General features: G+C 47.0%; 1 protein-coding gene across 1 annotated transcript in view; it reads left to right on the top strand.

Moving 5' to 3' along the window:
- Positions 1 to 14,677, top strand: part of DIPK2B (divergent protein kinase domain 2B) — a gene marked incomplete at both ends in the record, with an annotated part of 47,776 nt that extends 33,099 nt beyond the window's left edge. Inside the window, 3 exons of the mRNA XM_079728311.1 lie at positions 9,197 to 9,370; positions 12,833 to 13,121; positions 14,337 to 14,677. Of these exons, the coding sequence (XP_079584437.1) occupies positions 9,197 to 9,370; positions 12,833 to 13,121; positions 14,337 to 14,677 (804 nt within the window). The remainder of the gene's footprint in view (positions 1 to 9,196; positions 9,371 to 12,832; positions 13,122 to 14,336) is intronic.
- Positions 14,678 to 16,005: the final 1,328 nt, after the last annotated feature.

Raw genomic sequence — 16,005 nt, 5'->3', positions numbered from 1 at the left:
TATGTCTACTTGGCCACTCCAAATAGGGGACAAGATGATAACACTCATTCCCCAACCCTTCTCTCTGAAGTTACTGAGCTCCCTGACTAGGGTTTCCTGGGGTTCCCAACTGTTTTTTCCAAATTTAAAGACAGTCCTGGGTCAACATAGTCACGATGTGGAGTACATTTGTTTGACCCTCCAAAGGCAACCTTGTTTCCTACTCAGAGATCCATTTTATTGTGAAATTTGGGGAGGGGGCATTTTACCATTGACCCCCATTGACCCTTGGAACTGACAACACTACCTGTGTTCACAAAGCACTCCACAGTGTGTAAAGCACAGTGAGATGTTTATCATGCATCCAGGAAAGTAGTATCAGGTACCTACAATGTCCAGAGAGCCAGCTAGAGCCAGGCAACCGAGTGACGAACCTGGTGTAAACCAACCATCTACCATAATGCCCACGTGAGAGATGAGGAAACGGCCTCAGAAAGGGAAAGGGACTTGCCTAAAGGCACACCTCCAGGCCAGCTAAGCCCAGGGGGAGCACAAGCTGGGGGAGAGGTGACTGATGACACAAATGGATACAACACAATACTAGAGATCACAATGATGACAGCACAACTTGACATAGGGAATCAAAGACGAGAGAGATCAGCCATTAAGATAAGGAAGTTGAGAATAGCTCCAGGTATTCTAACCTGGAAGACTGGGAGAATGGTAAGGTCACTTACAGAACTGGGAAAATGGGAAAGGTGCTATCTTTGGGTCAAATAATAGCAAATACTCATAGAGCCCTTCCCATGTATATTTTGCCGAAAGCCTTACTTTAGGTTTCAAGGTTCGTAGGATTCGCTGGCAAAATAATCACTCTACACTCAGTTAAACAAGAATTTAGAGAGAGTTTATTGAATTAACAAAGATTACAGTATGCTAATTAAGAAAAGAATAGTATAACTAACTAAGAAAGAATAGTAAAGACAGAGGTTTATACATCACCGAATTGGGGAAGCACCTACATCCAGATCCAAGAAGCGCTGGGAAGTGCCTTGAACAGCAATCTGGAGTCACAGTTGGGAAGGTCCCCAGTGGTGCGTCCACCCCACGGGTGAGACTTCCGTTTGTCACTGAAGGAACCCAGCTTTTAGCACCAGGCCGCAGGCTGATAACAATCAGCCTACGTGCAAGTTTGTAGCTCTGGTTGTTGTCATAAATGCCTTGGTCTTAACTCGTAAGTCTTGGAATGTTCTTGATCCCTGGGGGCTGGCCAGGCCCTCAAGGTGCAAGAAGTCCCATGACTTACTCCCTGTCTTATCTAATGGTTTACAGTGTGTGCCGGCGCCACCCCTGCTGGCCTGGGTGTAGCTCAGCAGTTTGGCATGCAGCCAGCTTTAGCGCCATTGTCCCGTCAGAGGGAGGCCTAGCGCCACCTCTGAAACCTGAATAAGACTACTTTACTAGCCTCCCCAACAATGTACCAGACACTTTTCCCGCAGATTTGACCCTCCCAACACCCTGATGAGGTGGGTACCACAATTATTAGGGTAACCATACATTCAGGTTTGCTTGAGACAGTTCCAGCATATGCCAGCTGTCCCGATTTAATTATTAATATCATCCCTTTCACTCTCAAAACTATCCAGGTTTAGAAAATGTCAGAGTCCCCTTAGTTATTATCCCTCAGTTACACACGAGGAAACTAAGGCACAGATCAATTGAAGAGCTTGCCCCTGGTCAGGCTGTTGTTAAGTGACAGAGCTGGGATTTGAACCCAGGTAGCTTGCCTCTAAAGGACAGGCTTGTAACTACTTTGTCATACTGCCTCTCGAAGTTGGTACTGAATCCAATTTTTCACCTTTGCAGTGGGGGGTGAAGGCTGCCCACCTATCCAGGCAAAGACCCCACCCCAAGCCACTGGATTCCAAGATGGAATGGAGGCAGGCAGTAGCCTGGAGAGGTTAGGCGTGAAGAAGATCTACCAGGAGGCACTGGTAGAGGCAGGAGAAAGGAGAAACCACAAAACTCCGCCCGTTCAGGGGGGATCTTCATTACTCCTCTCCTGGGAGACCTCCCCATCGATTTAAACAGAACTTCTCAAACATTCTATCAGGGCTCAACCCAGAAACTCTGTGGAGTATTAAGAATCTAAACAAAGAGAAACCCCACCCAAAGAAAGGATGTCACAGAGCTAGAGGCTCTGTTTCATGTGGAAATGGGAGCTCTGTCAAAGACAGGCCTTCCGGTGTGAGGGAAACATTTTATATCCCTCACCCCGCCCAACCAAGTCTGTTTAGTTTTTGATTTAATGTTGGTTTTTTTTTTTACATCTTTATTGGAGTATAATTGCTTTACAATGGTGTGTTAGTTTCTGCTTTATAACAAAGTGAATCAGTTATACATATACATCTGTTCCCATATCTCTTCCCTCTTGCGTCTCCCTCCCACCCTCCCTATCCCACCCCTCTAGGTGGTCACAAAGCACTGAGCTGATCTCCCTGTGCTATGTTGTTTTAACATCTAGTCAACGCTGCAGGGTATGTTATCCACTCTGAGATGATCCAAGGCAAACTCCAAATTCTGGACCCACTCTTGGCTGACTTCCTGTTCCTGCTTCTACCCTTTGTGACTAACTTTCCATCAGCGACTAAGTTGCAGGGCACCTAAATTGCTCAGCCGAGGCGAACGGTACCAGAGAGAAACTTCCCAGTGGGGCAAGGGGCCTGTCATAAGGCTACAATATCTTGTGGTACCTCGTAACAGCAGCTGAGATGAGCTGCATCATAAAGTAACATAAAAGACTGAGATTTATGAGGACATTTTTGGATGTCTGAACTTTGAAAATCATCCAGAGGGTTTCTCCAAAATAATCACTGTGGTGGCCAGCATTTGTAGAATGAAAAGTTAACAAACCACATTGAGTCTGGGTTTCAGATTAATAAAAAGAAAAAAATCAGAAAAAACTTTAATAAAAAGAGGGGGAAAAATCCATCTACTGAAGTTGGAAAAGAACCGTGAGCTGTTTCTCTTAATAACATAAACCAAACAGGAATTTTCATGGTTTTGAATACAATGCAGCTTGAAGAAATATTTGGGAACTTTTGGGTTAATTATCCACAACTCATACAGTTATTGAATCGTCATTGTTCTAATTAGGACCCATTGATTAACTAGGGCACATAATTAACCTAAACCCTGCTTCACAAGCATATTTAACAGCTAAGTCATGTGAAAAGTGTTGAGGGGTGCAACCAGAAAGACAACTCACAGGTTTATTAGCACTAGAACTTTCTCTTCTCCCTGGGTGCTAGGAGAGCTTGATAAAAGTAAATTCACTAAAAGTAAAAACTCATGTGTTCAAGATGTCCCTCAGCTTTCCAAATTGAGCTGGCCAGGGCAACCTTCTTAGTGGAAAAGCTAACTTCCAATCTTTTTTTTTCTTCTGGCATCACTACATGTGTGTATTCGTACATCCCCGCATAGAACAAGGGTGGCCTCTGTGGGCAGCAACATGAACTTTTTTGTTTACTTTCACACTGTACAGTTCCATAGTATTTGAATATCTCCCAATGAACACGCCCACGATGGCCAACTTTGGAAACGTCTATCCTCTTGGTGCATGGAAAAAAGTATACGGGCTCACCATTCTCTACAGTCCGTGTGGGCACCGCCTGTGTCCTGATCCATTGATGGGGAAGATGGTGGTAGCCCTTGGAAAGGGTGAGGAGGGGAATAAAGTGACTGGAGTTAGCACATCTGCTATCTTTAGAGGTGTGCCATAATTTGCAAACATAAATTTTAGTTGCCTAATTTGTATGTTCTTTAAAGCCTTAGAACAAAAGAACAGATTCTATCTGAGAAGTGAAAATTAATTCTCATTTCAGGATGAAGCTCTTCATTAGTTGGATATGTCCTTGGAAAGAAGCTCAGATTCCTGAATCAAACCGTGCCTTCAGTTAGCACTGTGACCTCAGCTTGCTGACTTCCAATCTTAAAGGAAAGCCGACTTCTTGTCTTAGATTTCTCTTTCTAAGAGCAGTTAGTGTCCTTTCTTCTACACATTTTTTTTCATCAGAAAAAGTGTATTCAGTGGTGGTAAATCTTTGCTTTGCTTTTCTTAAATAATATAGGCTATATTCTCCGTGGTGTGCAATGTACACTTGTAGCTTATTTTATACCTAATAGTTTGTACCTCTTAATCCCCTACCCCTATATTGCCCCTCCCTCCTTCCCTCTCCCGACTGGTAACTGCTAGTTTGTTCTCTATATCTGTGGGTCTCCTTCTTTTTTGTTATATTCACTAGTTGGTTGTGTTTTTTAAATTCCACATATAAGTGATAAATCATATAATATTTGTCTTTCTCTGTTTGACTTATTTCACTTAGCATAATGCCCTCCAGATTCATCCATGTTGCTGCAAATGGCAAAATTTCTTTCTTTTTTATGGCTGAGTAGTAATCCAGTGTGTGTGTGTGTGTGTGTGTGTGTGTGTGTGTGTGTATATATATACACACCACTTCTTTATCCATTCATCTGTTGATGGACATTTAGGTTGCTTCATAAATGTTTGCCTTTCGAGTAGCATTTGCTTTGCAGAAACAGCTAAAAGTCATCCAGAACCAAGTGGGATTATTAATATGGGAAATGAACTTGAGGATAATGTGCACCAATAAGCAGCACGATCTTTAACAAGTCACCTCCCTTTCCTGGTCCCTACCTTAGTATTCTCATCTGGAAAATGGGAGCATTTTACTAGATCCCTTGATAATGCAGTCTACCATTTGCATTGGCCAGCACGAGCTGCGAAATTTAATGTCACTGCATTTTCCACAAACTGTTTAAGCTTTTTTAAAATCAATCACTTTAAATTTCCAGGAGAGTCACAAGGCAAGAGAAAACTAAAAGCTAAAAGTCCCTGTGTATGCCGGGATAATGTCTGTGAAAGGCCTGACATATGGCCTGATACTTAGAACTTCCAGAAAATGTTACTTCCTTTCCCCAACTGTGTCCTGCCAACCATGGTTTCAAATAGTGATCACCACAGAGGCTTCTGCGTCAGCCCTCCACATGCAGCTCCCTTGTCACCCTCCGGAATTCACTGACACACAGGACCACTGGGAATGGGCTGCGTGTGCCCCACGTTCTGTGATGGCAGGCGGTCAAACCCCAGCCGAGATGTTGTCCCCCTGCTGCCATCTTCCACTTCCAACGGGACCCTCAAGCTGGGTAGACCTCACCCATGGCATGGAACTTGAAAAGGACTAGGCCAATTCTGGGTAGAAGATGCACATGACTTCTAAGTTGTGGTCTGCTCTGAGGAAGGCCCCCTCCTGCTCTCTTGAACCCTCTTATCTCTCTCTGGCTTCTAGGGAGGAACAACAAGCACAACTCTCTCCATCAGAGTCACAGAATCATTTGTCTAGACAATTTAACTTTCACGCTTCTGTTCCAGTAAGAGCCCTTTAAATGGGGACACCGCTGATGGCTGGTGATTTTTTTGAGCAAACACATGACAGGATGTGAATAAAAGCCAACCAAAGGTCAAACAGCTCATTGGGGAAGGTACTTCTCGTGTACTCAGATTTCACTAGAAGCTTCAAAAGTGAAAGCAAATCTAGATTTCCATCTCAGTTGCTATTGTTTCCGCACAGAACAAGTGCTTTTCCCTTGGCACCAGTGTATGTGCGTGTATGTATTATATATATGCAATGTACATATTGTATTATGATAATATATTACACAAAATATACAGTATTAATAATTTATTAACCAATGTTAATACATGTAGTATAAATGTTAATACAATAAATTTTATATAAAATAATAATATGCAATATAATATAATTATATATAACATATAATATTATATGATACATATATGTGTGTATATATATATGTGTGTGTATATATATGTATATATAGAGAGAGAGATATATATAGATAGATATAGATATAGATAACAGATTTATTTCAAGGAATTGGCTTATGAGATTGGGGGACTGACAAGTCCAAAATCCATAGGACAGGCCAGCAGGCTGGAGAACCTTGTGCAGGACCTGATATTATAGTCCACAGGTGGAATTTCTTCCTCCTCAGGGAAACCTTAGTTTTGCTCTTAAGGCCTTTCAACTTCTTGGATCGGGCCCATCCACATTATCAAAGATAATCTCCTTTACTAAGTCAACTGACTGTAGACGTTAACCATCTCTACAAAATACCTTCACAGCAACACGTAGATTAGTGTTTGATTGAACAACTGGGCACCATAGCCTAGCCAAGTTGACACATAAAACTGACCATCACAATGATGTACCCATTAAATTTCATGGACTGTTTTATAACCTATTAGAGATTGAGGTGGAGAAACGTGACAATCGCTCTCACTACCACCGTGCACTGAAGACCCCTGTGAGGGGACAGTGCAGCAGAGCAAAAGCCCGGTCACTTGCACCACACCGTGAACACCTTGACCCACTGGCTGGTTCCCTAGGGATGGCACCAGACAGGAAATGCAAGGATGAGGAAACCGGGCATGAGAGGGGGTGGGGCAACAGAAGGCCAGTGTTTGGTTTTCCTTTTGCCTTTCATTGGAAGATGGTGAGTTAGCCCTGTTGCCTATGTATACAGAAGGGAGTAGTGATTTGGAAACTCCAAAGCAATGGGCAATCCCCAGAAAGTGTGTATTTCCAATAAAATAATGAATCATTATTTTATTGGAAATGTTTGGTTTCCTAATTCTGTTTGCCATTGGCCAATATCACTGTGGGCTTGCACTTGGCCAGCACAAACCAAACAGGAGTAGATGCAGCCCCACTCTGTGAGTGGGACCTTGGGAAGCAGTTGCCTCCACCATAAAGGGAGATTGGGGTACAAGATGGGTTTAGAGCCTCTTCCGGCTATAGTTCTAGAGATGGCCCAGAACCTTCTCAGCAAATACACCAGTTATTTATTGCTGAGTAACAAACCACTTCAAAACCAGGGGCTTAAAACAACAGGAATCATCAGTTTTGCTCACAAATATTCAATTTGGGCAGGGCTTGGTAGGAAGGCTCACGAGGCTCCACCTGGCATCAGCTGGGGTGGTTCAATACAGCAGTGGAGGACGCATTCCCAAAATGGCTGAGTCATGTGTCTGGCAAGTTGGAGGTTGACTGTCAACTAGGCACTCAGCTGGGTGAGAGCTAAGGCTCTTGCTTTCTCTCCGTGTAGCCTGGGTTTCTTTACAGCATGGTGGCTGGGTACAAGAGAGAGCCAAGTAGAAGCTGTATCTCCTTTCATGGCCAAGTCTCAGAAGTCATACAGCATCACTCCCATAAGCATTCCAGTCACTAGAGTCACCAAAGCCAGTCCATACTCTAGGGGAGGGGAATTAGACTCCACCCTCAATGGGAGGAGTGTCAAAGAGTTTGTGAACATGTTTTAAAATCACCTCCACAAATGATACCTCTGGTGTCCACCCTCATGTTGGGTATTAGCTCTGACACCTCCTTTCTCCTTGGCCCCCCTCCCCCATTCAGCCGATCACCAAGACTTATAGATTCTACTACCCTGAAATCTTTTCATTCTCTCATCTCACACCTGGACCATTGCATCTTCTTAACTGATCTTCCTGCCTCCATTCTTTTCTTCTGTGATATTTAGGGTTAGGTTCAGCTGCATGTGCCAAAAATCCAAGTAACAGTGGCTTAAACAAGATCAAAATATACTTTTCTTTTACATAAAAAAACCTGATACATAGCTGTCCAGGGCTGATATAGTAGCTCTGTGATTGTCAGGGATCCAGGCCACTTTCATTTTTCTGCTCCACAACACTTAGCATGCCCTGGTCCAAGATGGCTGCCCAAGCACCAGCCATCACTTCCACATTCCAGTCAGGAAGGAAGAAGGAGTAAAGAAGGATACACCCGCTCCCTTTAAGGACCTTTCTCAGAAATTTGTACTTATATCTCATTGACCAGCACTTAGTCACATTACCACACCTAGCTGCAAAGGGAGCTGAGAATGGAATCTTTATTCTGGGCAGTCATATGCGTCACTAAGGTTTTTGTACAGCTTGTTCCCTCTGCACAGATACCCTCCCACCCTCTTTGCACGCTAACTTTACCCTTGCTTCAGGCCTCCGCTTAGACTGCACTGTCTTCCAAGAAGCCTTTGAGGGGCCCACAAATATGTTTTGATTTCTTTTAAAATCAGAAGAAAAAATCGATCTTTTACATCCAAGAACATGTTTGAATATATAATATTAAGGTATTTGTCTTTGTACCAATGCAGTTGTAAAATATCATTTTTAATATTTTTTATGGAGGAAGGGGCCCATGAAGGCAAAAGATTTTGGAGGTGCCTGCTCCTGTGGGCTCCCATATCTCCCTGATCTCACACCAGTCATAGCTCCCTCTGCACCATGTCGTAACTGCTGGGCATTTGATGGTCCCCCCTGCCTGACAGGCCTAGGAGGGCAGTGTCGATTGTGGTCCCCTTTGCATCTGCAGTGCCTCAAATACAGTCTGGTCCTTGGTAGACTCCCTGCAAACGTTGGTGGGTGAATGAATGAATGAGTGCTCTGAGCTCACCCAGCTACAGGGTTACAACCCCAGTAAAGATAAGGATGCAGATCCTGCCTGGCTCCACCTACCTACTTCTCACCTGGTGTACTGTTTTAGTACAAACACTAGGTATGTGTGACTTGGGGAACTCACTTAATCTCTCATGACCAAGTGACCTCCCAAAGGCCCCACCTCCTAATACTATAACATTGGAGAGTAGGGTTTCAACATATGAATGTGGTGGGGTGGGGGGAGGGCAAACATGCAGTTCATATCTGGTTCAAATCCTGAATCCAGCCCTTCCAACACTTACCTACACTCTGCAGACTTCCAGTTCCTCAGCTGCAAAATGCGGGTGGAGACACACAGGGTCTCCAAGGCTCCAGCTGCTTGCTAGGGATGCACTGCCTGCCCAGTGCCCGCCTACACTGACCCCAGGACTGCTGGGTCCCTTCTCGACTCCCGACCCCCCTCACATAGCCTGCTCAGGCCCCTCCCACCACGCCCCCCAGGGGTACTTGCTCCATAACCCCCCCGACCCCCTCAGGGCCTACTTGGTCCCCCGCAACCCCACGATCTCCCCCAATAGCAGGGCCTGCCCGTGCCGGTGCTGCAGGCGCCCACGAGCACTCAGCACACTTTCCTCCTCCCGGAATCTCTCCCACCTGCTGCAGGGCCTGCCCAGCCCCCTCTTGCGCTGCCCGTCACAGCGACTCCTGGATCGCGTGGTCCGGCGCTATGCGGAGGTGGCTGACGCTGGCAGCATCTTCATGGACCACTTCACGGACCGCGACAAGCTGCGTCTCCTCTACACGCTAGCTGTCAACGCCCATCCCATCCTCCTACAGGTATGCAGGGACCCCCCCGGAAAGCCCGTCCAGGGAGCGGGTTCACTTCCGGCTCCGAGGGAGGAGGCCCTGGGTTGAGCTGTCTCTGCCATCACTGCATACCTTGGGGCCACCAGCCCACGTTAGTACCTTTGTGGCATTTAGTAAATATGTGTTGGCTTCTGCAGTGGGGAAGTGCTGTGGTTGCTGCAGAGGAAAGAGGTGTGGGAGCTGGGGAGGAGGGGCGGCGGGGAATGGCCACTTTCACGGCCAGAGGCAGCCCGGAAGGGCTTTGTGGAGGAGGGTGACTTTGACCAGGTGTCTCAAAGATCAGTACGAGGGGCTTCCGGGGCTTCCCTGGTGGCGTAGTGGTTGAGAGTCCGCCTGCCGACGCAGGGGACGTGTGTTCGTGCCCCGGTCTGGGAGGATCCCACATGCCACGGAGCGGCTGGGCCCGTGCGCCATGGCCGCTGAGCCTGCGTGTCCGGAGCCTGTGCTCTGCAACGGGAGAGGCCACAACAGTGAGAGGCCCGCGTACCGCAAAAAAAAAAAAAAAAGGTCAGTACGATATGAGTTGAGCAAGCTCAGGAGGTGGGGAGATAACCAAAGAATGACCCACCCGGAGAGGTGCTCTGCCGCTGTGCTTGGAAAGGAGAAAAAAATGGAAGTAACCTAAATGTCCATCAAAAAGGGAATGGTCAAATAGGTAAGGATGCTCTGGAACACTGGTCCACGAGGCAGGCGCGCTGGCCCCTGTCTTCATGCAGCTTCCAGTCCAGTGGTAGAGACAGCCCCTTAACAAGTCAGCTAACTTGCGGAGCCCCATCGCACCCATTTCTCCTGAATCCCAAGAGTCAGGACGCTTACTTAATGGGCACAAAGGAAGCTAGGAAGTGAGGGGGAGGAACAGAAAAAGGAGGGTGGAAGAGAGAGGAGGAGAAGAAGGAGGAAGAGAAATAAGAGGGGGCGGGAGAGGAAGAGAGGGAGGAGAAAGAGGCGGAGGAGAAGGTGCAGGAAGAGGAGGGGGTGGAGGAGGAGGAAGCCCCACAACAGTTAATAATAATTCGTATTGTTATTAATTATATTATATTATAATTATTTATAATATTGTATCTACTTTAATAGCTATAATAATTATATCGAGATTATATTTTAATTATTTATAGTATTGTGTTAATCTTAATAATTCTAATTGATAATTATATTAGTTATTATATGATGTTTATTTATAATATAATTATTTATAATATAATTATTATTTTAATATTATTTATACTGTATTATTTTGTTCTAATTATTTATAATATATTTAATTCTAATTATTTATATTATTGAAATTATTTATGGGATATTATATAATATATAATTACTTTTTTGGGGGGGTATGCGGGCCTCTCACTGTTGTGGCCTCTCGCGTTGCGGAGCACAGGCTCCGGACGCGCAGGCTCAGCGGCCATGGCTCACGGGCCCAGCCGCTCCGTGGCATGTGGGATCCTCCCGGACCGGGGCACGAACCCATGTCCCCTGCATCGGCAGGCGGACTCTCAACCACTGCACCACCAGGGAAGCCCCATATTATTTTTATATATAATATATTAACTATATATTATTGGCCAAAGGCATGATGGCTAAGTACATAATAACAACTCATTTCTTGAGCACTAGCTATGTGCCAGGCACTGTGTTAAATGTTTTACATCATTATCTCATTTAATGCTCACAACTCGACAACCCCACAGGAATATTATTATTGTCCCCTCTTCCAGATGAGGTAAGTGGAGCTCAGAGCTGTGAAGTGACTTGGCCACAGTCCCTTAGTCAGTGTCAGCAATGGAACCCAAACCCAGAGCTGTCTGACTTCAGGGTCCACACTCTTCCTGCTAAAAGCTGCTACTAACGTTGGCATTTGAAATCCTAGAGGAGAAGAAGGAATTGCTGGTTGTCCTGCACGCTCAGAGGCCTTCTTCTCCGATTGTCCTACACTTAGTGGCCAAGGCAGGTGACCTGGCTACTTCCAGCCCTGGCTCCTGAGAGGTCTGGGCTGGGAGTCTCCATCCACCTTGAGCTTCGCCCAGGAAGAGCATGGCGTCGATCTGCCCCCAACCCAGGGATGACTCGTGGCCGCACATTTAGATATCGCCAGGGGGCCGGGGGCCTTTCTCCATGGCACACAGTGGAGAGGCCCCAGTGGGCGGGGCGGGGGGGTGGGAACAAGAAAAGGTTCTTCACAACATGGCGAGTGGGTTAAAATGGCAGAAGGCCACAGAAAATCATCAGAAAGGGGGATGACTTTGTTTTTTTAAGAAGGAAAATGAGGGGAAAAAAAGTGTTAATATTTATAGTTTCTGTCATTTCTCCCATAAAGAAACACCATTCTGGATATAGCTGCCTCAATAAATAGTCAAAAAAAAAAACTAGGATATTCCCTCCACTCTTTTTTTTTTAATTGAGATATAGTTAATTTACAACATTGTGTTAGTTTCAAGTATACAGCAAAGTGATTCAGTTTTATATATATATATATATATATATATATATATATATATATATATATTCTTTTCAGATCCTTTTCCCTTATAGGTTATTACAAAATATTGAGTAGAGTTCCCTGTGCTATACAGTAGGTCCTTGTTGGTTATCTATTTTATATATAGTAGTGTATCTATGTTAATCCAAAACTCCTGGAGCTCTTACAAGGAGACAGAGGAAACTGGGAAGAGCTGTGTGCTTCCCTAGACCAGTGTTAGGCTGTTAGAACGTTCCAGTCAGTTGGGGAGTCTCTGTGAGTGTGTAATTACCCCAACCAGGCAGATTCGCCCAGGGCCACACCCAGGGCTAGTGCAGCAGTTCCCAAAACTTGAGTCACCCAAGGGTCACCTTCATAATTTTTGCCCTATCCCAGAACCTACTGCCTGCACTGTTATTTTTTTTTAATATTTTCTTTAAATCAGCCTTAAGTTGACCCTCTTTTTTTTCCCCCATAGCCTCTTCCTAAGCCGTGATATCTGTGAAATCTGAAATGCTAGTCATATTTTTTCAACTATACAACTCTTCAAATAAACACATTCCCCTGAAGCCTGAATACCCTCTAAAATTGTAGCAAGGACATCGGCATTCTCTTACCTCGCTTGGGGCAACTTTGTTGAAATGCAATCTACAATATGGAAAGAAGATCTCCCTTTTCTGAATCCCTCCATCAACAATGGAATAAAAAAGTGGGGAGGGGAGGGACGGGGGGAGCAAGGTATTGCCATGTTCCAAGAGGTATAAACAAGGTTAAAGGATGCTTTGCTGACGTGTCTTGAGACGTTGGGTACCTGAGTAAGGCTGATCTTTCTGTCTGCTCTTGGGGAGAGAGAGAGAGAGAATGAGAGAGAAAGAGGGAGGGAGGGAGGGAGGGAGGGGGAGAGAGAGAGAGGGAGGGAACTGTCTCAGGAGGTTTTTCTCTCTAATCCTCTAATGCCTCCTCCTCTCGCTTGGCAGATCTTCCCGGGCGCTGAGGGATGGCCACTGCCCAAGTACCTGGGCTCCTGTGGCAGATTTCTGGTCAGCACCAGCACCAGCCCGCTGCAGGAATTCTATGGTGCACCCGCAGACCAGTCAGCCGACCTGGCCTACCAGCTCCTGGGTGTCCTGGAGTCTCTGAGGAGCAACGATTTGAACTACTTCTTCTACTTCACCCACGTGGATGTGGACATGTTTGGCATCTTCAACAACGGGCATCTGTTCATCCGGGATGCCAGCGCACTGGGCGTCATCGACAGGCAGGAAGGTACCCAGCATGGGCCTGGCTGAGCAGCTGTCAGAGGGGAAGCCAGGGTGACAGGCGCTAGGGAGGGGTAACGACGGGGCCCGGGGATGGGGTGTGGCTCACACTACCGGGCCTCGCCAGTCTCCTTGTGTCACTGTGAGAGCAGCCCAAGTTTGGGACGGGAGAGAGTCCCTATCCCCATTTTAAGTCTCTGCTCCAGCTCCAAAGGGGAACCGGACTTGACCTTGTCAGTGCAGGTGGAGGAAATTTGCACTGTGCTATGGCCCCAGCTTCACCCTCTGAGGGCACTGCCGTTGTCCCATTGGGTCTGTGTGGCGCGGGGACCTGCCCTGCCCCTGCTCACACACATGCAAGCCCCTGGATCCATCTCCCCCTCAGAGCCTTTCTCATCAGATGCTTTATCTGAACTATCTGGCTGATTCAGTGGTACATTTCACAATCCATTTCGACACCTTTGCTTTTTATAAAGTTTTCAAATTGAAAAGCATGGCACCGAATGAGGTATATGAGTGAATAGTGTTTTTGATGATTTTGTTTATATGAGAAGGCCTACAAAGATAGACCAATTAAACCACGCTTACTCATTTCCTGATTTGCCTTTATTAAGAAGAATCAAATGAGAAGAAGTGGGGCTGATTCCAGAATATTCGGGATATGTGAACCTCTGAATATCAGTCCCACTACAACCCGTTGAAGACATATTCTGGATTACCTGTTCTTTCTCCCGACTTTGTATTTAAAGAGGGCACATGAAACTGGCCCTAGGAATTTCCTGAGTTCCCTAATTCAGTCATAATAATGGGAGAATCACGATATGCATGAGAGCCTTACAATTAGAAGCCCAAGTTCTGGTAGGAAGAAGTGCATTTTCCATCCCCAGGCCTCATCTTTTTTTTTTTTTTAATTTTTTGAGCACGCCACGTGGCATGTACGCTCTTAGTTCCCCCATGAGGGATCAAATCCATGCCCCCTGCAGTAGAAGTGCAGAGTCTTAACCACTGGACCACCAGAGAAGTCCCAGGCCTCACCTTATTGTAGCCGAGAGAGTTCCCCCCAGGGTCTCAATGGGTGCCATCGTGTCCCTGAGCCCTAAATATCCTGGTGACAGGAGATGCTAGGAGTCTGAACCACTTTGCCCAGCAATTCTCCTTAGTGACGCCTCCCCGCAAGGAGAACTGGTTGTAGGGTGTGTGATGTCTTCCTTGTCTCTTTTAGGCAGCCAAGCGGCCTCCAGGGCAGGAGAGAATAAAGACATCTTCAGCTGCCTGGTCTCTGGCTGCCAGACCGAGCTGCCCTCCTGCGACACCATCCCTGAGAAGCAGAGCCTGGTGCTGGTGTGTGGCCAGGTGCTGCCCCCACTTCTCCAGGCCAAGTTCCCGTCCCCGGTGCAGGAGGAGATAGACGCTGAGCTCGCTCGCTGTGGGGAGGGAACCCGGCCAGACCCCGAGGTCCTCCAAGCCGCCAGCCGGCTGAAGGACATCTTGAGGCCCCTGAGAACCTGTGACCCCAGATTTGCCTACCGCTACCCAGACTGCAAGTATAATGATAAGTTCTGAGGGGCTGGAGCCTTGCTGGCCTCCGGGGACCACATCCTTGGAACTTCCGCTGCCCGCTCGCTTGCTGCACGGTTGAAAGCAGCTGCTCCCTTTTAGACACTGGGAGAAAGGTACCTTTGTTTCCCAGGGAGAAAGGAACCTTTGTTTCCCAGGGAGAAAGGAACATGCCAACCATCAGAGGGCAGTCATGCCATCGGGTGGCATGATTGCCCCCGCTGGCTGGGTCATCGTGGAAGAGCCTAAGGGTGGGCATTGGAAGAACCAGGTGTGGACACTCACTCGACCTCTTTGAGACTCGTTTTTCTCTCTTCTCCACCAGACTCTTGAGTTAGTGCAAAAACACAGAGATATGAAGGGCCAGGGACACGTGCTCCCTCCCCCCAGCCCAGCTGGTTACAAAGAATGTTCCAGAAGCATGCACGGCCAGGGCAAATGTGACAGAGCCGGGGAGGTCAAAAGGCTGGCACAGAGGGAAGACTGTATCCCTGCCCTAGCCCTCCTGCTATGCTCCCCGCACGGCCACAGGGTGAGGAGACTGCAGGACAAGGGGACACATGGACAGAAGGCACTTCATGGTGTGGGAAGGAGCCAGGGGTAAGAAGAGAAGAGGGCTGGGCTGGGGGCCAATGTGTTTGTCCAGGTCCTGGGAGAACCAGGTGTCAAGACAGGATTAAATGGGCAAGAATTGGATCAATATTAAGGAAGATGCCTCGGGGGGAGGAAAAGAGGAGAGCCATCAGGCCAGGCTGTAGGTTGACCCCTCCCTCCCCCAAGTGAGGGCAAGAAGATCAGGTTGGGGCATCCCGGACTGCCATCTGCGCAACCGAAAGAAGCTTCAGCGAGACCGTCAGGGTGTCCTCGAGGCAAAGCCAGCCGTCAGAGGAGCTTCGCAAGAATGGAGAGCCCTTATATTCCTGTGGCAGGGAACAGCCCGTGGGAAGCGTGGCCTCAGCCCAACCGCAGAGATGGATTTCAAAGCACAGCGCAGGGCACTTAGCCAGTTCCGCTCCCTGGAGCACAAGGTCTGTGAGTTAGAAGATTCTCATTGTAGCCACAGCCGGGGACCAGGGCCAGCTCTCTCCACACCGTGGCCTCCAGGGCAGGACTCTAAGTAGTCTGAGAATTTTCATTCAAACTTGGCCTTACAGGTCGTTCTAAAAATAGTTTTTCAAGGTCAGCCAACGGAATAGATGTTATTCAGCGGTTTGCTTTATATCTTTAAAATGTTTAGCCACGTGGTATGTGGGTCTCCGTGTATACTCCTGCCCGGGCCCCTCAAACATTAGTGGGGCTTCCTTGGACCTTTGCCCAGCCTCCCTGCCAGCCCT

The sequence above is a fragment of the Hyperoodon ampullatus genome (genome assembly GCF_949752795.1).
Source record: "Hyperoodon ampullatus genome assembly, chromosome: X".
Taxonomy (NCBI): Eukaryota; Metazoa; Chordata; class Mammalia; order Artiodactyla; family Ziphiidae; genus Hyperoodon; species Hyperoodon ampullatus.
The sequence above is the reverse complement of the archived record's forward strand: the minus strand, read 5'-3'. Positions and strand labels throughout refer to the sequence as shown.